At 48.1% G+C, this 21,036-nt stretch overlaps 3 protein-coding genes across 20 annotated transcripts in view; 1 reads left to right on the top strand and 2 right to left on the bottom strand.

Moving 5' to 3' along the window:
- LOC130859876 (zinc finger protein 75D-like) overlaps window positions 1–3,086 on the bottom strand; it is a 13,849-nt gene extending 10,763 nt beyond the window's left edge. For 3 of the 4 annotated variants that reach the window (XM_057747342.1, XM_057747343.1, XM_057747344.1), the window contains exons 1-2: window positions 2,763–3,086; window positions 917–1,435 (exon numbers count right to left, since the gene is read on the bottom strand). In XM_057747342.1, the coding sequence (XP_057603325.1) occupies window positions 917–1,327 (411 nt within the window). In that variant the 5' untranslated portion in view covers window positions 1,328–1,435; window positions 2,763–3,086. Of the gene's footprint in view, window positions 1–916; window positions 1,436–2,225; window positions 2,720–2,762 lie in introns of those variants that run through there. The other variant, XM_057747341.1, reaches the window with a different exon arrangement.
- TIGD7 (tigger transposable element derived 7) lies at window positions 3,023–9,157 on the top strand. Of its 13 annotated transcripts, none has more exons than XM_057747357.1 (2): window positions 3,023–3,408; window positions 7,228–9,157. In XM_057747357.1, the coding sequence occupies exon 2, from the start codon at window positions 7,293–7,295 to the stop codon at window positions 8,676–8,678; it is 1,386 nt and encodes a 461-aa protein (XP_057603340.1). In that variant the 5' UTR covers window positions 3,023–3,408; window positions 7,228–7,292; the 3' UTR covers window positions 8,679–9,157. The 13 variants fall into 13 exon arrangements, with proteins under 13 accessions (XP_057603340.1, XP_057603336.1, XP_057603337.1 ...); XM_057747353.1 differs by having other exon boundaries at window positions 7,215–9,157; XM_057747354.1 differs by having other exon boundaries at window positions 7,212–9,157.
- Window positions 6,637–21,036, bottom strand: ZNF263 (zinc finger protein 263). Of its 3 annotated transcripts, none has more exons than XM_057747339.1 (7): window positions 19,997–20,983; window positions 18,939–19,119; window positions 18,418–18,491; window positions 18,021–18,147; window positions 16,483–16,599; window positions 15,741–15,967; window positions 6,637–6,719 (listed from the first exon to the last, which is right to left on the bottom strand). In XM_057747339.1, exons 1-7 carry the CDS (start codon window positions 20,381–20,383, stop codon window positions 6,714–6,716), a joined length of 1,119 nt encoding a protein of 372 aa, XP_057603322.1. In that variant the 5' UTR covers window positions 20,384–20,983; the 3' UTR covers window positions 6,637–6,713. The 3 variants fall into 3 exon arrangements, with proteins under 3 accessions (XP_057603322.1, XP_057603320.1, XP_057603321.1); XM_057747337.1 differs by lacking the exon at window positions 6,637–6,719 and having other exon boundaries at window positions 13,016–15,967; window positions 19,997–20,757; window positions 20,933–21,036; XM_057747338.1 differs by lacking the exons at window positions 6,637–6,719; window positions 18,418–18,491; window positions 18,939–19,119 and having other exon boundaries at window positions 13,016–15,967.

The raw sequence follows: 21,036 nt of genomic DNA, 5'->3' as shown, positions 1-21,036 counted from the left end.
GGTTACACAGGCTACCTGTTCTCATGCTGCCTTCACAGACTTGCTCTCCCAACCTAGATCCCTGCCTTAGTGGTTTCCTGTCTTCTAGTTCTCTCAAAAGACTAAGGAATTGTTGAATTTAAAAGCTGTCCTGTCAACCAGATTTTCCACATGGCCAGGGAAGATTCTCACAGAGGATGGGGATGAAATGGAGAAAAAAGTGGGAGGAAAAGAGTCAGGGCTCCAATGTATCTCCAAACGATTCTGACATAAAGCGTGTGCTTCCCCGGTATTCTCAGGAGGCCTGAGGCCAGCTGGTGTGCTGCCACCTGCCCAAGGGCATGCCCTGGATCCCAGCTCAGACCAGAGCCAAGGAACAGCCACTGAGGGAGAGCAGTGGAGGCCCCGTCTACAGTATGAAGGACACTATCCCTCAGGCTGTGTCTTCTCTCAGCTACTCTGTTGGGATTTTGAAATCTTTCTCTTTTCTTTTTACTTTTTCTCTTCCTGGGCAGTCTTCCTCTAGTTGTTTGGTTTCTGCTTCTCTTTCCTATCTTTGCTCTCCTTCGGTCTCTAAGAGTTCCTCCTTTTCTGGGTATGCCCCACCCTCTCCAACTCCTTATTACCTTCTGTTTGTCTCTAAGAACTTGAGGCCCATCTCCTTGGCCAAGCCAGACTAGGCTCATTACCCTCAACACCCCCTGGCTCCAAAGAGGGCAAAGAGCAACTCTGTCCCTAAGGCCAGGGAAGTCTCTCTCAGGACCTCTGAAACCTGTGGACTGACTATGGCTGTGGGTCTGTGTTTTCAGGTCCTGCTTTGTATGTCCCAAAGGAACAATAGAACAGTGACCCATTTCACTTTATTTCTCAATTAACTGCCACAATATATCCACCTTCACCCAATTTCACTGTACACATCAGGAATCTTTCTTCTCACCCCATTCCTCGTTTGACCACATTCCCTCTGCAAGTGTTCTACCAGGACCACAGCCTCCTCGATGCTCCATGGATGGTGCTTCTTTACCCAGGTCTGGGTGTCCCTGGGCAGGATGGTCAGGAACTGCTCTAGCACCACAAGTTCCAAGATCTGCTCTTTTGAATGAATCTCTGGCCTCAGCCACTGACGGCATAATTCCTGAAGCTGGTCAACAACCTCCCAGGGTCCAGCTGCGTCAAGATAGCGGAAGCTCCGGAAGTGCTGGTGAGACCTCTCAGGACCGAGACTGTCAGCCTGTGGGGCATATTTTTTATGCTGACTGGAGCTCTCTGTCACAGATCCCTTGGTCTCCCTCAGAGCCCTGATCTGAGGGTTCAAGTACTCAGCGACCTTCAGATTTACTGTCATCATTCTTCTCGTGCAACAATTCTGCTCTCGTATTGGACACCCCACCAGCACGACCTTTGACAACTGAGGCCCAGTCTGGTCTGGAACAAAATCAATAAAAGGATCTTCTTCCTAAAGCATTGGGGGCAGAAAAAAGCACATTTCAGTAAGAAAGCCACATGAACTTTACCATTTGCTACTTATTATGAGACAAAAAAAGAACTTTAAAAATAAGCAGCCAGACTCTTCTCTCCTTTTCTATTATTCAACTGAATACAGCACAGCTTACTCAAGACATATGTCATCATATCACAGTCTTTTCAAAAAAATAATCGGAAAAGTTTGGTAGGTGAGAAAACTAGCAAACATTGGCTGCAAGGAGTTTGGGGATTATCCAAAGATTTACGTGATGCATTTCCTATGCCATTCTTTCCCATTAAGGAAACATCAGGAGAATACTCTGAGTTTCTCTTAAATTTCAACATATTATCATAGTCTTTTGTCTTCAGTAAATTGGTACAGCTTGTACGACCCTTCATCCTCTTGGGAAGATGGAAGCCTTCACTTCCTAGACCATTTGAGATACTGCTTTCCATTCTGATTACTGGCAGGAGAGCTGAAACAATGAGACCAGAGTAGAAGGAAAGTAATTAAGAAAAATGGAGACTTATTCTTCTCAAAGAGCATCCTCCAATTAAGTAATAACTAAGAATGTTAGTTCTTCAACATTCAGCTTGGCCTTTCTTTGCAAGATGTATAAACAGCAACATGCAGAAGATTTATACCTGTATTTTGAATTTCTCTTTATTCGACCTAGGAAAAATTACAATTCGTGACCCTTGTTCACGAAATGTTTATTCAAACGTCAAAGGAGAAAAAAAGGACAGCATGAGACTTGGTGATGGTTACGTTCAGCAGCTACCTGTTTCCAAGGGCCATTTAGACCTCTAAGCGAGGCTGAGGAGAGCCTCGTGAGCCTCTCTTTTCCTGAGGTGATCCAGCAGGAAGGGCACCGAAATTCTGCCCGGGAAGCCACGGTGTTCACAAGCGGCCGGCTCCCGATGGCCCCCCGGCTCAGGAGGCGCGGGGACTTCCCAGGCTTTTGTATCAGCGGAAGCGATCTCTCTGAGGCTGGACCACCCGTGTCTCCCGCGGTAACATCAGCCAGTAAAGGAAACGCCGGCGGAGACGGGAAAGTGGACACGACTGCCCCGACGCGCCCGCGAGCGCTGTGCCGGCGGCCAGTGTCCGAGCGCGTTCCCGCCGCGCGGCCCCAGGCGCCACCCGCGCAAAGGCTGCAGAGAGCGGCCTCAGGAGCCTGACGGCGAGCCTCGCCCGGGACAGTCCGGCCGCCGGGCCCGGAAACGCCCCCGGCCGCCTTACAGCGGCCCCGAGCAGCGGCGGGCGTCTCTCGGGGGCTCCGCAGCCGGCGCCGAAGGCGAAGCCGCTTCTAGGTTACCTCGGACGGTTCGGCTTCGGGAGGCCGCTCCCTCTTCCCGGGGCTCAACCGCAAGTCACCGCCCGTCCGGCCACCGCTCTGAGGAGGTCAGCTCCCCGTCCCGCGCCTCTCAGAGGCTGGCCCCCGAGGCCCGGGGGTTTGGGAGCGAAGGCCTTGTGCCACTTAGCCCTATCCAGTCCCCGGGCCCCACCTGCAGTCCGCCTTGCGTAAGCGACCGGCACTCCAGCAGGAAGCGGAAATGACGCACTTCCGGGGAGGGGCTTCCGCAGCTGGCTGGGTCCGCAAGCGCTGCAGCTCCAGGCCCGGCTGGGCCACCGGCTTGCTGCCAGGTTTCAGTCCTGGTGACAAGAAAGAGTTAAGTCCACCGAGTCTCCAGGCCTGCCCAGCCTAGAGGGCCCAGCGCGCGGCTCGGCGCCCGGGTGTCGCAGTCTCGCTTCCCAGCTCTGTGAGGCGCGGGCGTCCAGGTCGTTCCTGGTTCGCGTTCCGGCTGCCGGCGGAGCCTGGTGACCCGGCCCCGCCCTGAGGGTCGCCGTCCGCTTCCTTGCGCGGGGCCCCCGGCCTTCCGGAGCTGCGGTCCCGGGGCTGGTCGCAGCCTCCTCCAATACGAGGCCGTTTTGTACCGGTGAAGATCGACGGCCCTTGAGGGGTGTGTATTCATTTCTGGGCCGTGCGTGCTCACGTGATTGTTTTTTCTTGTGAGGTAGGTTTTTACTAGTGAAGTCGGTTCCTTTTATAGATCTCCTTGACAGAGAATTGAGAGCTAAGGAGTGACTTGCTCAGGGCCACATAATTCACCAGTGGCAGGTGCTCCAGTGGAATTTAGGGCCCCTTTGTCCTGTCTTCAGCTTTTTCCACCACAGCGTGCCCATTGGAGCATGGGAACCTTCATTTCATCTTCTGTGTCCTATAGTGTCTGGTAGAGTTGCCTGGGAAAGGTAGGTATTCCGTAAATATTTACTGAATCATATTTATAAGAATCTGAGTATTTTTAGTTGTCGGCTTCCAGTTGTCAGTGTTTTCATAGTGTCAGCCTATACTAGTCAAGGGATTATTTAAGTCTACTATGTGTAGCCAGTTGTTACAGAGTCGATAGAACAGTGCCTTTGATTCAAGGGATCTAGCAAAAGGACTGAGGCAATTTAACAAATATCAGCGACACAAGGTAGGAAAGCGTAAGACATAAGCCGAATGCCATGGGAATTCCAAGGAAATGAAAGCTGATTTAGGGGTTGGGGAGAGTTATAAAAGTCCTTGAGGGATTTGCCGGCAGCAGGGAATGGGGCACATTCCAGGCAGAGGGAAAGGTAAGAGCAAAGCCTCTAAAGCTTCAGAGATGACCATGTGAGGAAAACTATAGTACTTTTTAAAACTAAGTGTAATTGGACTTGGTGTACCCCCCAAAAAATAATAAATAAATTTAAAAACTGTAAAAAATAAATAAAATAAATAAATAAATAAATGTAATTGGGGTATATTTACAGAGTTAAAGTTAGAAAATAAGTTCTTGTGGATCTATTATGGATCGCTTGGATTGGAAGTGAAGAGATTGCATTCAATAAACTAAATAAAATAATAAAAAGCACCATTTGAGGCTTTTTGAGGGAGCTTCTTTCCAGGGCAGTTCATCTGGAGCTAAGTTTAAAGTGGGAATGAAAATGGGAGGCCATTACCAGGTCATTATGCTATTTTTGCTTTTAGGTAGACTGGTGTTACACTCCTCTGAGGCACAGATCTTGACCCTTTTTGAGTGAGAGAAAAGGATTAAGCAGAGGTGATAATAATAAGCATCTGCAGGGAATTCCCTGGTTGTCCAGTGGTTAGGACTCTGTGCTTCTATTTAAGAGGGCACGGGTTCACTCCCTGGTTGGGGAACTAAGATGCAACATGGCAAAAAAAAAAAAAAAAAGGCATCTGATTAAGTGGCTTGAATATATTTCAAAGCAGTTTCATCTCCTTAGAATCTCAGCTTGGGGCTTAGTTTCTTCAAAAGTAACTACTGTTTCCAGTCAGAACAGTGAGCAGTAAAGCTCTTAGCACTGAGATCCTTATCATCTGAACCAAGTCTGAGCATAGAATTGGAACTTGTTCAATTGAATAAATGGAGTTCTGCCAGCAGTGCCCCTGAATGTCCCTGGCAGGCCTGATTCGTAACATGGGTAGGGAGCTGGTTAGTGAACAAGGGGAGAAGAAAGTGGGAAAAGAGACCCACTGAAAGGAAGAAGAGGAAGCAAGGCACAAAATGGTGCATTGTGAATGAGGGTCACTGATGACTGTCATTGTTTAAAGTTTCCTTACTCTTGCTGTGGAGCCCACAAAAGTCACCTGAGTCTTTCCTTTTGATTTCACCTTCCCCTAACTGGGCACAGTTTGAGAAATAATGAATGTCCAGCTGGAAAGCAATGAAAGCAAACACATGCAGTTTATTCTAAGACACTACACAACTGCCGCAGTGGGCTGAATGTTTTTGCTGGATGACTGGCTGGATTTAATGGTGCCGCTATTGGCTAACACTCTTTTTCCTTTTTCCATTTGTAATAATAATTGCCTTAGTTAGAGCTGCCTCTCTTAGAAGGTTGCTTGATCCCAGCCTGTCATTGGCTCCACACCCTATTAACTGTCGCACTTTCATGATCCTCTTAGTAACTCTGTAAAGCAGTTGACATTTCTTGCAACAAATGTTAGAGGAAAACTAATGGTCTGGACCCTTCTAGGTTTCTAGATGAGAGGCTTTTGAGAATTTTGTGTAGTTGAGAAATGAATGAAAGTCAGTCAGGCTTTGCCCTAAAGGAGAAGAAGAATATCTGAAATACCATTTTTCTCATTTCTCTGACATACTTTTCTTTCTTCATAGCACCTGGAATGGATAAAAGTGGCAGTTTTTGTTACTCTCCATGAGTAACAAAATGAGAATGAGAACCATGAAATTAATCTAGAGTAGGACATTTCTAAAGACATGGAATGGCACTGGGCAGCACCAGGAGGACTTGAAAAGGAATATTTGAGGGCACAGAGCTATAGAAGAGTTCACCAACAGAAGGATTTATGGGAAACAAGTGATCAGAATCACCAATAGAGAAACCTTTTAAATTTCTTCAAGCAGTGGAAAAATTGAGGCTTGGGTCAAATTAAGTAAAATATATACTGAAGAGAAATCAAAGTCTCAAATATAAAAAGTATGTTACTTAACACTAAATATAAATTTAGGAAAACAATGACAAGCAGATCTTTTTAATAATATTTTAACTACTGTAAAATTTTTATAAAACTTTTGGGCTCATCTCTAAGAATTGCCATGATTCTGAAACTTGATAACATCCCAAATATGGAACAGTTTCAGTGAAAAATAACACTTGAGAATACACCAGATGTACACAAGGAAGAAGATCTGAGAGTGGAAAAGTGCCAGTAACAAATACATTATTTATATACTTACAGATTACCTTGGTAAACATAAGAAACACTCAAGTTAAAGTTTAGTCTTTGAGAATGCTATACTGAATGAGTAGAAGTTGGATTTCATTCATATGGACAACAGAACCAACTAACTTTCTTCTTCACCTAAAGATACTATACAGCTGTTCCTGAATTCCAACTCTCCAAACATCCCACTGTCAGGGTAGCTTGGAGTCTTTATCCAAGTGGATGGACTGCTGTCCAGTGGACACTACACGCAGAGCAATATGAGCACCATTTTCCTTTCTGGCAGTGAGGTAAAATCAGCTTGTTTTGGAAGAGGAGAAGCCACACTGCATCTCTGTTACACAATATTATTCTGTTCTTTCCTTTGAGGCTTTCACACTCCTTTCTGAAGCACCACTTTTTATTGAGATTTCTCTTACCTGAGTCTGTTCTCTTGTGAGCACATCTCACTTCCTCTCTTCCTTTTGTGTCTTTTCCTATATTCAGTTAGGGGGGCTAGGCTGGTATTTGTGTTATGCCTGACAGGTGCTGTTATATCTGTCGAGAGAAGAAAAAGCATTCAGAAGGGGGCTTCTGAAGACTAATCATCCATGTCTTGCAGGAGCAACAGCTAGACAGGACCTTGGCAGTGGCAACTTTCTGAGTTCAGAAGACCTTTACCTCTAGACCAACACTTCAATCATGAGCCCTTAACCCTTTTAGCCTATTACCCTTAGGTATAAATGCCTGTGCCTTCTGGGGGTTGTGCTAGTTGGGGGTTGGAGGGTGGAGAGTTGTTTCATTTTCAATTTTTTTCCCAATTCAGTAAGGCTTTTCCCTTTTTGCCCTTGTTGATTGTTTGAAACCAAATTCAGTATGAATAAGAGAGGGAAATATACAACACTGAATTTGGAGGAGAAAATGAAGGTTCTAAGTAGGATTGAAGCTGGACGATCTCTTAAAAGTGTAATGGATGAATTTGGAATCAGTAAATCAACATTTTATGACATTAAAAAGAATAAGAAATTGATTTTGGACTTTGTACTGAAGCAGGACATGCCATTAGTAGGGGCTGAGAAGAGAAAGAGGACAACAGGAGCCAAATACGGCGACGTGGATGATGCAGTCTACATGTGGTACCAACAGAAACGCTCAGCTGGAGTCCCTGTGAGAGGTGTGGAGCTGCAGGCTGCTGCCGAGAGATTTGCACAGTGTTTTGGGCGAACAGACTTCAAAGCCAGCACTGGTTGGCTTTTTAGATTTCGAAATAGGCATGCAATTGGGAACCGAAAAGTATGTGGGGAACAAGTCCTAAGTCCAGCTTCAGAAAATGTTGAGCCGTTTCGACGAAAACTGTCCATGCTTATCAAAGAAGAGCAACTGTGTCTTGCTCAGCTTTACAGTGGGGATGAGACTGACCTCTTTTGGAAGTCAATGCCAGAAAATACTCAGGCAAGCAGAAAAGATATCTGTCTGCCAGGGAGGAAAATAAACAAAGAACGGTTGTCTGCTCTTTTATGTGCAAATGCAGATGGAACTCATAAGTTAAAGTCAATAGTTATTGGAAAATCAAAGCTGCCCAGAAGTGTAAAAGATGACACATGTACATTACCTGTGATATACAAACCTAGTAAAGATGTGTGGTTCACCAGAGAATTGTTTTCAGAATGGTTTTTTCAAAACTTTGTTCCTGAGGTCAAGCACTTTCAACTTAATGTTCTAAGATTCCATGAGGAGGATGTCAGGGCCTTGTTACTTCTGGACAGTTCTCCAGTTCACCCTTCCACTGAATCACTAACCAGTGAGGATGGTCGAATAAAATGCATGTTCTTTCCCCATAACACTTCAACCTTGATTCAACCAATGAATCAAGGTGTGATCTTGAGCTGCAAACGACTTTATAGGTGGAAGCAACTTGAGGAGAGTCTTGTAATTTTTGAAGAAAGTGATGATGAGCAAGAAAAAGGAGTTTCCAAGATTAAAATCTACAACATAAAAAGTGCAATTTTTAACTGGGCCAAGAGTTGGGATGAAGTAAAACAAATAACCATAGCAAGTGCATGGGAAAATCTTCTTTACAAAAAGGAACCTGAATATGATCTTCAAGGCTTAGAAGATGGGGATTGTAGAGAACTTCTTGAGAAATGTGGGGAGTTGGAAACCAAGCTGGATGACAATATGGTGTGGTTAAATGGGGATGAAGAAGAAAAGAGTAGCCCCCCAAAAACAAAAGGTGGAATTACAAAGGAAATTGTTCAGAAAGCAGGAGCTGAAGAGCAGACTGCTGAATTTAAGTTATCTGCTGTAAGAAGGAGTTTGGACTACCTTCTTGACTTTGTTGATACCACACCTGAGTTTCAAAGGTTCCATTTTACACTGAAAGAAATGCAACAAGAAATAATCAAGAAACAGGTCCAGAGTAGAATCCATTCTAGAATTGGTAGCTTTTTGAAACCTAGGCCTCATAGTATTAAGGATTCCTTCAATATGCCTTCAACTTCTGGTTGTAGTAATTAGATTTTGTGTTTAAAGATTTCTGCAGTTATGTGATGATACCTGAATTAGATCTCTTGTGAACTGGCATTGTTTTTATCAACTGACGTCACTTCGCATAGCAATGCGCATTTATATTGTTTATAAAATACACAACTTGAAAGTAATAAATTTGGGGCTTTTTGATGTATAAATATGTTCATTAATCCATATTTTTTTCTGTCTTAGACAAGGACTTGAATAATGAGGAACTATTGTCCCAGATTATCTAAGGTGGAATGGATGTGGGGAAAGCATTAAAATCTAAATGTGTCCACAGCATATAACAAAGAAGCTATATATATGCTGACTAGTTATTTAAGAAGATAAGGACAGACTTGGTTTTCAGTTTAATGGTATGACATGCTCTGCTCTCGTAAATGGATTACCACCTATTTAGTGTTTGGTTTCCTCTTATTGTGGAAGTAACATATGCCGATTATAAAAGATATATAAAAAAAGATTAAAAGCACCCAAATTCTGTTGACTGATGATAGGCTCGCTTAACACTTTGGTATATTTCACGTATTTCTCAAATAGGTAGGTTACATTATAAATACAATTTTATTGTCTTAACATTTTTGTTAATTATAAAATTAGCATTTGTGGAGACACCTTTCAAGCCTAGGGTAGAATAGATGGTGGAAGAAATTGAGGGGGAATGTCAGATGATCATACTGGACAGCTCTCTAGTTCATTGCACTAGACATCTGTTTTTTCCCCAATGGTCATAGGTTCCCAGGATAAATGACCAGCAGTCACACCCTTTCAAAAGTATTCATTTAGTGAATTCCCTGGTGGCCCAGTGGTTAGGATTCCAGGCTTTCACTGCCGTGGCCTGAGTTCAGCCCCTCCTCTGGGGAACACATTCCGCAAGCTGAAAAGTGCAGCCAAGATAATAATAATAATAAATATTCATTGATTTTTGCACATTTCACTTTGCTAGGCAGTGTGGTGTTGGGCATTTAGACTTAATCACAAAGAAAAGGAATCAGAACAAACCACCTTTGGATGTGTAAGAGCTGAGTACAGATAGGGCTTTGCGAGTGCGTGGGTGGTAGGGGATGTATCTGAGCCCGGCAAGTGTGACTTCTGATCTGGCCTTTACAGTGTGGGGGAAGGAGGGAGAAGGGCTGTCCGGACAAAGGGGAGCGGGAGCAGACTCTTCGGCGTGAGAGTGCACGTCCCCTCGGAAACTGCAAGGTCCCTTGCAACAAGCTGCAAGCAACCCAAGGATGGTTGCTGTGGGGGGCAGCTACCAGAGAAGAGGAGCAAAGACAAATCAGGGCCAGATTTTCAGTGCCCTTGAAGGTCATCCTAAGATTTTAGATTTCGTTCTGGACCCGTGTTAAGTCCTGTCGGTTCTACGTCCTGAAGGTCTCACTTCGTCTCCACTTCCCTCTCCTCACGGCTCTTTTCCTGGTCCAGGCTGCATCACTCTGCACCTGTCTCCTTAGTCTCCCGCTCTCCTTATTGTCCTCTCCCATCCGTTCCCCACCCTGTAGCCAGAGACAGCTAACACAAAATTGAAGAGGCGCCTCCCCTGCTTGACGCCTATTGTGGGCTTCTAGGCCCGCTCCTCCCGGCCCACGAGACGCCCCTTCCCATCTGCCCACCCCCACCCAGCTCTGTGCACGCCTCCAGCAGGACCACGAGGGCGGGCCTAGACGCCCGGCCCCGCTGTCGACCCCGGGTTCGCTCGCGCGCCTGCGGACGGGGAAGTTTCGGGGAGTGTTGCGCCGCGGAAAACCGTTCGGGTGGAAGGAAAGGGAAATCCTGCGCTGCGCGGCCCGGCCCAACCCGGGGAGTCCGAGTCCGCAGGCTGCGCGAGGCCGGGGTGCGGCCAGGGCGGGGCCTGCGTGGAGGGCGGGCCTGAGAAGGGGGCGCGGCCCGGCACAGCCTTGAAGCGCGCGCCCGCGGCCCCCGAGGTGAGATGAGGCCGCCCGTTCCGCGGGACTGCGGCCAGGGGGTGGCAGGTGCGGCAGCCCCCAGTCCCTGGGCGGTGGGAGGAAAGGTTTGTTGGAACGCGGGCTCCGAGCCCTTGCTCCTTCTGGGCAGGACCAGCCGGTGGGGCATGCGGGCGGTAGGGACGGGGTGCTCGGTCCCAAATGCAGTCAGAAGCTAAGCTCCGGGACCCGAAGGCTCATTTGCTTCGCCCAAGCCGGAGAAGGGACTGAAGTTTCGGCTTCTGGAAATCATTGCTGAAGACTAGAACTCTTCGGAGAAACCTGGCACCTCGCTCTTGTTCCAGTGGCTGGGGCAAGATTCCCAAACTTAACCTGGACCCCCTCCCAAGAGAAAAGAAATCCCCTCGAGAGCAGCTTCACCGTGAGTGGACAACCACACCCAGAATTTAGAACGTTTTCCTGCCTAGAGGCAAAGGGGGGGGGGGGGGGGGTAGAGAGGCAAACACAGTTCCTCATTAGGGCCAAGACACACCCTGGGATTTCAGAAACTTCTTGGTATTTTCTTTTCCCATCCTTTCTGCCTGGGGAAATCCCACTATCTCCCTGAAGCAGGTTTGGATCCTGGTGAGCCACCAGTTTTGATTCGTAACAGAAGCTTCTGGGACATCCAAGGTATCTCATTGATGAATTGAGGACATTAACTGGAAGGTTTGTCACAGAACTGGGGGGGGCGGGGGCGGGACTGAGCTATTTTTCATTAACCATTTTGTCATTGTTGAATTTACCGAGACCATTTTCTCTGCCTCCTGTGTTATTGAGACCTAAAAGTTCTTTAATTACTGCAGTAAAAATTCTTAAAGTAATTTCTGATGGCTTTTCCTGGGGAAAAAACTAAACAACTTAGTGCTGTTTTAACACTTCTCCTCTCTGATGTTATGGGGCTTTGTCCCCATCTGTCACGCCTGCTGCTTTTAGTCTGCCTCTGCCAGGCTTTTTCACATTGCTTACCGTGTGGTACTGATTCTCCACCCAGGCGCCTTTCTGCTGGTCTCATGTGCTACCTTTGCTACAAGGGTGTGTGGCTATTGCTCAGGGTCAGTCCACATCTCCCAGGTCTCCTTTGTACCCATTTGGACTGAGGGGGCAGGGGTCTTTATTTGCCCCCAGCGTCAGTTTCCCTTTGACAAAAAAGCCAGTTGGAACCTGTTCTGGTTTCTTTTTCAAGTGGGGTAAAAGTAGCAATGTAAAAAGTATGTGTGGGGACTTCCCTGACGGTGCAGTGGTTAAGAATCCACCTGCCAATGCAGGGGACACAGGTTGAATCCCTAGTCCAAAATCCCACATGCCGCGGGGCAAGTAAGTTGGTGCGCCACAACTACTGAGCCTGCGCTCTAAAGCCCGAGAGCCACAACTAAGGCCCGCAGGCCTAGAGTCTGAGCTCCGCAACAAGAGAAGCCATTGCAATGGGAAGCCCGAGCACCACAACAAAGAGTAGCCCCTGCTTGCCACAACTAGAGAAAGCCCGGCAGCAATGACGACCCAACACAGCCAATAAATAAATTAAAAATAAATAATAAAAATATGTGTGTAATGTAAACATATATATACTTGGCTGTCCCTTTCAGTGCCTTCATGGGGCCCTGCAGTAAGGACCTCTGACCTGCTTTTTGAAATGACCACAAGGAAGAAGTCATCAATGCTGTCAATAGCAGACTGCTCCCCAAAATTCCTGCCAGCATGGTGTGTTTTTTGTTTTTTTTTTGGCTACGGTGCATGGCTTGTGGGACCTTAGTTCCCCAGAGACTGAACCTGGGCCACGGCACTGGACCATCAGGGAAGCCCCCAGAGTGGCCTTACATTGATCTCAATGCCAGGTGCTTAGAAGAAAGGCAATTTGCCACATTATCTGCCCACAGATGGCACAAATGCCAGGCTCTGTGATAAGTGTTTTACATGCAATATTTTGTGACATAATCTCATGAAAACAAGGCCAAGAAGAGCTCTCTGCAAGTTAAGTTTGTTAGAAGGGGAGCTAGACTGGGGACTGGGTGGCGTCTCCTGTTGGAAAGCCTTTTTAGTGCCAGGAGTGAACACCTGGGGGTACTCTTGCCCTAGCCTCAAGCTGTAGTGCTCCAAGTAGGAGTGATGCCAGTTAGACCACATCATAAGATCCATATGGGTGATTTATGAGGGATGAGGAGTAAGGCGGGGTTCTGAAGGGGGGATGCTTTCCATTTTCATGAGGTTTACAATCCACATAAGTTGCCACCCTAACCAGAGGGCTTAGTAACATCAGCTTTACACCACCCACCCACTTCATGGCATCGGCAACCAGAGCAGCCCTGTCCTGCTCCTACCACTGCCCATCCCACATTCATCTCTTTCAAATCCTCCCCTCTCTCCCCTGACCCCCAAGCCCTGCACCACCACTGCCCTCCTGTGGATAAGAGAAAGGGATAGCAATGAGAAACAGATATAAGCAAGGATGGGGAGCATGCAGGGTTACTTCCCTCACTTTAGAGTGCTATATTTAGTAACCTGTTGCCAATGGAATGTTTCATCTTTTTCTCCTGAAGAATAGCTAGTTAGATATGTTCCTCCAGGGCCAAATCCTGAGATGTTTTCCTGGCATCAGCATCTCCTACTCCTGGAATCCTGGTATTCTCTTTCCCACAGAAACACACTCCTAGAATTCCTATTCTTTTTTTTTTTTAATATTTATTTGGCTGCTCCAGCTTTTAGTTGCAGCATGCAGGATGTACTTCCCCAAAGAGGGATCAAACCTGGGCCCCCTGCATTGGGAGCGAGGAGTCTTACCCATTGGATCAGTAGGGAAGTCCCTAGAATTCCTACTCCTGATTCCCCATTCTAAAATGTAAGGCTTTCTCGTAATAATTTTGCCCTCTCCTATATCTCCCTCCACTAATGGGCAATCAGTTCTATCAGGACCATCTTTTCCTGGGAACCATTTGCTAGACCAAAATAACTTGTCTTTGAAGAGCCAGATCTTCCTTTATCTACTTTGCAAGAAAGTAAACATTCTAAACAAACAATCAAAAGACATGTTCACTTTGTACACCACAGAAGGGAAAAAAAAGGCCAACCTTTAGCACACCATTATGACATCACCCCAAGCAGCCACTGGGCTTCACCCTTTGTTACCACATAGCAGTCTCAGCCTGGAGCTGGCGAGGGTCACACTCTCCCTACCTCAGCCAGTCTGTTGCCACCTTTGTTAGAACCTTCCTTAGCAACCAAGTAAGACCACAAAGGGAAAGCAGGTCCTCTAACAAAAGCAGACAGAAGACAGATCAACACTGGAGGCCAAGTCAAAGGCCCTCAATGATGAGTCACACACATTCATGTTTCCTGAAGATATTTATTACCATCCAAATGTATTTTCAACAGGGAAAGGCATGATTCCTAACTTCCCCAGGATCCACGTTTTCAAAGTCTCCCAGGGAACCCATTTTTCACAGAACCTTCTAAAGACTCAATCTCTGCAAAACAAATTCAGACTCCAGTTTCCTCTGCCAATTCCTGGGCTGACCTGCGAATTCCATCTTACTGTTTCCCTTAGGTCTCTGGTTCCTTTTTGTCTGAGGTGACAAATAACATGCAAAACCCTCCAATGAGCCCTACTGTCAGGCCATTGAGGGTGCTGTGGTAGTTGTGGCTTCCCAGCCAGGACTTCGGGAGACCTACAACTCACCACCCTTCTTTCAGTGCCTCCAGAGGGCTTCCCAGGACACCTGGCCCCTCTTCTTTGGTCTCAAGGGCCTCAGGAGCTGAAAAGCTCCTGCTGAATGTCCCAAGTGAGGAAACAGGAACAAAGTCCGTGGATACCCAATGCTGTTGGGACAGACACTGGACACAGCGAGGGATCCAAGTCACAAGTTGGCTAAATATGCTAAAAGGGTAGTTCCTCCCTGGGACCGGAAGAACTTCAGAGGGGATTCCACCCTGAGCAGGTCACCTCAAAGACCTGCCTCCTCACTAGTTCCAACAGAATTTCTTTTCAGTTTTATGCTAATCCTTTGCTGCCCCCACACCTCTCTCACAAAGACCCTCTCCTGGTTCCCCTTTAGAGCAATTACCTTAACGATGCAGATCATGCTGGGTAAGGAACACCAGGTCTCAACAACAGGCCCCCCTGAATATGCCACCTCATCTGGGCCCAAGAGAAATCCCATTGTTCCTATCCAGTGTGAGTTCTCTGATGACTCATAAGGCGTGAACTCCGAGAAAAGCTTTCTCCACATTCAGAACATTTGTAGGGTCTCTCTCCTGTATGGGTTCTCAGATGACGAATCCGATTGGAGCTGTGAGAGAAACTGTCTCCACATTCATGACAGGTATAAGGTTTCTCTCCCGTGTGAATTCTCTGGTGCCTGATTAAGTTGGATCTATGAGAGAAGTTTTCCCCGCAGAGGGTACATTTATATGGTTTCTCTCCTGTGTGTGTCCTCTGGTGTCTGGTGAGGTGCATGCCCTGCCGGAAGCTTTTCCCACAAGTCAAACACTGAAAGAGTTTCTTCTCTACCTTGTGGGTCCCATCATTTGTAAGAAAGAGGGTACTGTCACTCACTGCTTCCCCACACTCAGAGAAGGGGTACAGCCTCTCTTTCTCATGAGTTCTTTCGTGAATGACAAGGTGAGAACTGCGAGAGAAACTTTTCCCACACTCAGCACACTTATAAGGTCTCTCTCCTGTGTGAATTCTCTGGTGCCTAAGGAGGTTGGAACTGTGAGCGAAGATCTCCCCGCACTCAGGGCACTTGTAGGGCTTTTCACCTGTGTGCGTTCTCTGGTGCCTGTGGAGGTTGGAGTTGCATGAGAAGCTCTTCCCACACACATTACATTGGTAGGGCTTCTCGCCTGTGTGGGTACGCTGATGGCGAGTCAGATGGGTATTCTGACTGAAGCTTTTTCCACATTCGAGGCACTTATGGGCCTCCTCTCCCAAGTGTGCTCTGTGTAATGATAAAAAGTGTGGATTCCCACCAAAGATTTCAGCGCACTCCACACCCATACACAGTCTTTCTGCTGCATGTATTCTCTGGTGCCTAATCAGGTTCGAGTTGTTAGAGAAATTTTTGCCACACAAGGGACATAAATGGAGTTTCTTTGGCTGCAGTACCTTTGGTCGCCCCAGTTCTCTGCAACTTGCGGCCCCCACTAAGGACTGCTCCATCCGATCCTCTGGGGGAGGCTCCCAATGCTCTTCTGCCCTGTCCTGAGGCCTTCCCTGCTCAGGACTCCAGGGCACCTCCCCCCTGGCCTGGCCAGGCAGCAGTGACTGAGGGTGGATGCCCCCAGGGGAAACAGACTGAGCACTTTCTTCCAGGTTCTCAAATTTCTCTTCCCCTGGAAGATCGAGAGAAACCAAACCCCTATGTTATTTCTACACCAAAGAAAAGGAAATCTCACAGGTGCTAATGCCTCTAGGTCAGAAGTCCAGAAAGGCTGGCTCTACCTCAGTTTCCCATCTTCCCCATATAGGTAAAGTGTCTAGATAGGCATCCATATAAGGGGTGGGGCCATCACTCCAAAATCAGGGCTCAAACCAGTCTTGAATTCCCTTGTAGGGGCCCTGACTTCCCTCTCCAACTGAGCCTCTGGCTTCTGCCCTTGGGGAATGGGTAAGATGAGGCAGGACTGGGACTGGGATGGGCAAGTGAGCCCAGGAGTGAATGCCTCCTTACACTTTGCACCCTGGGTATTTCACCTGCCATCACTGGATGAAAGTGGGCAGTGGGGACACAGGAAGCAATGTACTGCCCTGGCAGCGATGATAGGCTAGCCTTACACCAAGACCCTCGAATGCCTTGTTCCCAACAGCGGGAGGCTAGCTGGGCAGGGTGCTCAACTGCATTCCTTACCTGGAGCTGGGCTCCTGGGGCTCAGGTCCTCCTTGCAAGTCTGGACACTGGGATCCCAGGGCTTTCCTTCTTGTCCCACCTGGGTGCTCAGGGCCTCCTGACTGGGAACCTGAGACTCTGTGCACAATGAAAGAAAAGGATTTCTATGTCACCACTTTCCTCAACCAGACAGGGCAAACAAAGAGTCTTGTTCCCTGCCTTCAGTGGACAGATACAGAATTCTGACAGCAGTTACTTGGAACATACACTAAACTCTTCCCACTAAATACCTCTAGAGAAAGAAATTAGAGGAGGGAGAATATGGCTTTTTTCTTTTTACACTTTTGTAGTACTTGGGACTTTTTGCAATGAGAATATAAAACTTCTGTAATTAAAACAACAATCAGACATGGTCGGGTGGTCAGTTCCTTGAGGAATCAGTTTAATACTGTGAAAGAGCCATAGCTCTTATGGATACATATAAAATAGAGCTAAGTTTGGGCAACTCCAAAAGGAGAAAATGTAATATGATGGACAATAAGAAAAGGGATGCTGAGATGACCCTGAGATTAAAACCCAAAAGTGCCATCCTGTGCTATGCTCACTCCAACTTCAGCACACATGGACTTTAAAAAGTTTAGTTCCAAGAACTTATGATCTGAACTCTTCCTATTTAGCACTCACTGAAAGAACTGAGCTCAACCCAGGGCACCAAGCCACAGCAGTGACAAAGAACCTGGAGAAGACCCCCGTGAAGGCAACCAAACCCAGCAGTGACCCCCTTGCAAAATTAGTGCAAGTGAGATGACAGCTGTGCTTCTCTTTACAAAAACCTCACGTATGAAGACTCCCCCCAATTTTTTATTATGAGAATTTTCAAACATGTAGAAAAGATGAAGGAATCATACAATACCCGCACACTCTCCACCTAAACCAACTATCAGTTTTGGGTCATATTTCACAGACCTCATTTTTAATCACTGCATAATGATTCAACACAGAGAACTTACTTAGACCCTGTTTTGGATATAGATCATTTCCAAATTTCCACAAAGCCTTGCCCCTTCCTGAATGTTTAAGGACTGGGACAGCCACGAAGCTGGAATGTTGATGCCAGTGCCCCTGAAATTTGCATCTTTGGAGAAGAGTCCAGAAATACTAATGGAGCATAGAAAACCTAAGTGAGGTCAGAAGAATAAGCATTCTGAACTTGCAAAGCATCAAGAACTTAGAGCCCCACAGCATCCTGTGACTCTGTGTGTGATGCGTGCAAGTGGGGATGGGATGGGGATGGGGTGGGCATCACTGGATTTGACGTATTCAGCCCCAGAAAGTCCATTATGGCTTAGACTCCCTGCCCTCAGCTCTGGCAGCTGGGGCCCTTACGTGTGCCAGCTGTGGCACTTGGCAAATATTTAACCGATCCTAGTCCAGGGAACTTGAGACAAAGGCAGGTCTTTTGGCCAAACTCAGAACTTATACCCGGGAGGTGAGTGGCTAAGGGACAGGACCCTGGTCAGAAATGGCTCAGTCTTCATCCCTGGAAAAGAAGTCCTTACCCAGTGAGTCCACATTCTCATAACTCTCCTGCACCGTGTCCCGGGAGAGGGCCCTCTTACTAGGATGTTGATGCCCCCACTCCTCCTGGGAGATGTACATAGCCACGTCCTCTAAGCTCTCAGGCAACTGAAACAGCACAAGATCGCCTTTAGGCCCTGAGGCACCAAGAACAATTCAAGCAGAGTCATGGGTTAAAGGGGCAAAACCCAGGGGTGCCAAGGACACATTTCATGGGGAAGAAGGGTGCCAGGCCTAACAAGTGAGGTGTGGAGGAAACAAATAAAGAAGGTGGGGGGAGATACAGGTGGTGAGGGAGAAAGAATCCTCTCCAAGTGGTAAAAGGACCCCACCCCCATGAGAGCAACTGGGGGGAGACAATGGGAACTTCCACATCACCTGGGACCCAGTCAGCTCCTTGTCTTCCATGTTTCCTTCGGGAGGAAAGAGAGAAAGCCAGGGAGTAGATAATGCTGAAGGTGACAGAAATTGTGATGAGAATGGCATTCCTAATTCTTGGCAACCCAAGGATTATCACAACACAGCATCCGTTCCCCAACACCCAGTCTCTACTCTGAAGATCCAACACTAAACAAAAGAAGGCAACCAAGGGATAACAAAGTGATTCAAAACAACAGAGTACCAGCAGTCTTCCCTGCCAGCCCAAGCATTAAAGCCCTAAATCATTCACCTGAGCTCTAAACGTCTCCGTTCTGCATACAAAACGGCTTACTAAGAGATCCTCCTCCCTCCACCCACCCCAAGCAGAATCCAAGCCACCTCTAGGTCTTTCACTCCACATCAGGGAAGCCTCAGGTCAGGAAAGCCCCCTGCTAGGTAGGGATGCTGCATCCTGCTGCTGTCAGGGGCAACCCCAAGGCCCCTCCTCCCTCCCATTGGCCCAGATAACTGTTCCTCACCCCTCTCCTTTACAGTCTGGGGGTCCCTTTGGGGGCTGGGGCCTAGCAGCTCCTGCAGCCTGCGGCCAGGGCTTCGCTCAGTCTCCATTGGCTCCAGCTTGAAGCTCGGTGACTCTCGTGCTGTTTCCAGAGGCAAAGGCTCCTCCAAAAGCACTTCTGTTCCCCGCCCATGGTTTGTCACCTGGGAACCAACCCACATCACTCATCATCACAACAGGGCCCGAAAGGAGGCGAAATCAGTACAGAATTTTGAAGGCAAGCCTTCAACAGAGAATCACTGGAATCCCTTTGGACCCAGCAAGAGAGAAGAATTGTTTACACTCAAACCAAACTTTTCTGATCCCGTGCACACCTGAGAAAATGTGTGTGACAGGTGGGGGGAGTTCACTCCCACTGCACACCTTCCCCATACAGCTCTTCTGACACACCTCACTCCCTCTCGCTTTGCCCCACCCTTTCTAGATGTGTCAATTCCTCACTACTGGATAAGTTAAACTTGGGTGGCCCTGGGGCAACTAGCCTCAGAGCTTCAGTGCCAGACTATTTTTTAAGTCCACTATTAACTGCCACTCAGCTTTGTAGAGGTTAGACTGCTGATTGTAATATAACATTAGCTAACAGCTATTAAGCACTAACTGTAAACCAGTAGTGTGATCAAAACTACATCCTGCTCTCTCTCTAATGCTCAAAGCAACCTTAGAGAAGTATTTTACCATTCTCATTTTACCAAATCTAAGGCCCAAGGAAATTAAGTAACTTGGCCAAAGTCCCAAAGCTAGTATCAAGCAGAGTGAGGATTTGAACCTGACGAGTTAACGCCTGGGCTCACACTAATGCACAGACACTGCCTCCATGTGGAAACAGGGCACTCTTCATTGCTCATTCTGTTCACTTGGGGAAAATCTGCAGAATGAAAGTTCCTCACTAAACTACAAAAAGGCTTCTTGCCCACCTAAGGTCTACTCAGGGCAACCAAGTAAATTCGTATGGGGAACTGGGCCTACGCGATGTCCCAGTTCTCGGGGCCAAACTACATATAAAACAGCTCTTTCTCCCACCTGTTGCCTCAGTCTCCCAAGCTCTTTCTGCATATCCTCCACCAGAGTCACTGCTTCCTCGCCGCTCTCCGGATGCAGCTCCTGCACCCTGCTCTGGATCTCCTGGGGCAGGATGATCAGGAACTGCTCCAGCACCAACAGCTCCAGGATCTGCTCCTTGGTACGCATCTCAGGCCGCAGCCACCCATGGCAAAGCTCCTGGAGCCGGCTGAGGGCTTCCCGGGGCCCAGCGGCCTCTTGGAAGCGGAACCGTCTGAAGCGTAGGTGGGAGGCCTCCGGGCTGGGCCCTGGGTCTGGCGGGGGCAGCTCCTGGCCCCAGACGCAGTCCTCCTCCAGTTTCACTATCAGGAGCCCTTCCCGGTCCTGGAAGCCCGGACCCGACGCCATCTTCAGGCCCCAAAACCAGCTGCGCCCTCCAAGGAAGGCGCCCCGGGCCCCGTGCAAGGAGGGCCGGCGTCCACAAGAGCCGGGAGCCCCGAGGCCCCAAATCCCGGCCGAGGAGCCCGGCTTTAGCCCGGGCGCAGCCGGCTCCCGCGCCTCCGCCTCGCTTGCTCACAGGCGCCGCCTCACCGCCCCCTGGCCCGCCCCTGCCAGGACCGCCCCGGGGCAGAACCTGTGCGCCACGCTCTTCCCCTCGCCTCTGACTCACGCAGGACTCGGTACTCGGCTCCCACGCCGGAAGTCTCAGCGTGCGTTAGGCGTCAACAGCGAACTCGGGACCAACTTCCCGGACCACCGACCAACCAGGAGAAAAGATTTGCCTACGGGGGCGGGACGAGCGAGGGGCCAATTGGAGATTTGAGACGGGGCCATAGGACCCGCTCGGAGATCCCAGAAGCCCCTGGGAGCGGGACCGCAAGGCCTGTGAGTGGAAATTCAGCCCAAATCGGGTGTGACCGGAGGGCTACCAGCGTCAGAATCCCTTGGAAAGCTTACTGAAGTGCAGACCTCCGAGTCACGCGAGATCCTGTGCGTCTATGTGTAGGGTGGGGCCCGAAAATTGTTAACAAGCATCTCCACAGACAAGTGGAGAAATTCTT

The sequence above is a fragment of the Hippopotamus amphibius genome, chromosome 9 (genome assembly GCF_030028045.1).
Source record: "Hippopotamus amphibius kiboko isolate mHipAmp2 chromosome 9, mHipAmp2.hap2, whole genome shotgun sequence".
In the NCBI taxonomy this organism is placed as follows: Eukaryota; Metazoa; Chordata; class Mammalia; order Artiodactyla; family Hippopotamidae; genus Hippopotamus; species Hippopotamus amphibius.
The sequence above is the reverse complement of the archived record's forward strand: the minus strand, read 5'-3'. Positions and strand labels throughout refer to the sequence as shown.

Coding starts and splice junctions, on each gene's coding strand:
- TIGD7 (XM_057747350.1), top strand. CDS start 7,038: ATGAATAAGAGAGGGAAATATACAACACTGAATTTGGAGGAGAAAATG.
- ZNF263 (XM_057747337.1), bottom strand. CDS start 20,383: ATGGCGTCGGGTCCGGGCTTCCAGGACCGGGAAGGGCTCCTGATAGTG. Junction 16,600..18,020: donor TGAGAATGTGGACTCACTGG/GTAAGGACTTCT, acceptor CATTGTGCACAG/AGTCTCAGGTTCCCAGTCAG. Junction 15,968..16,482: donor CCCCAGGAGCCCAGCTCCAG/GTAAGGAATGCA, acceptor TCGATCTTCCAG/GGGAAGAGAAATTTGAGAAC.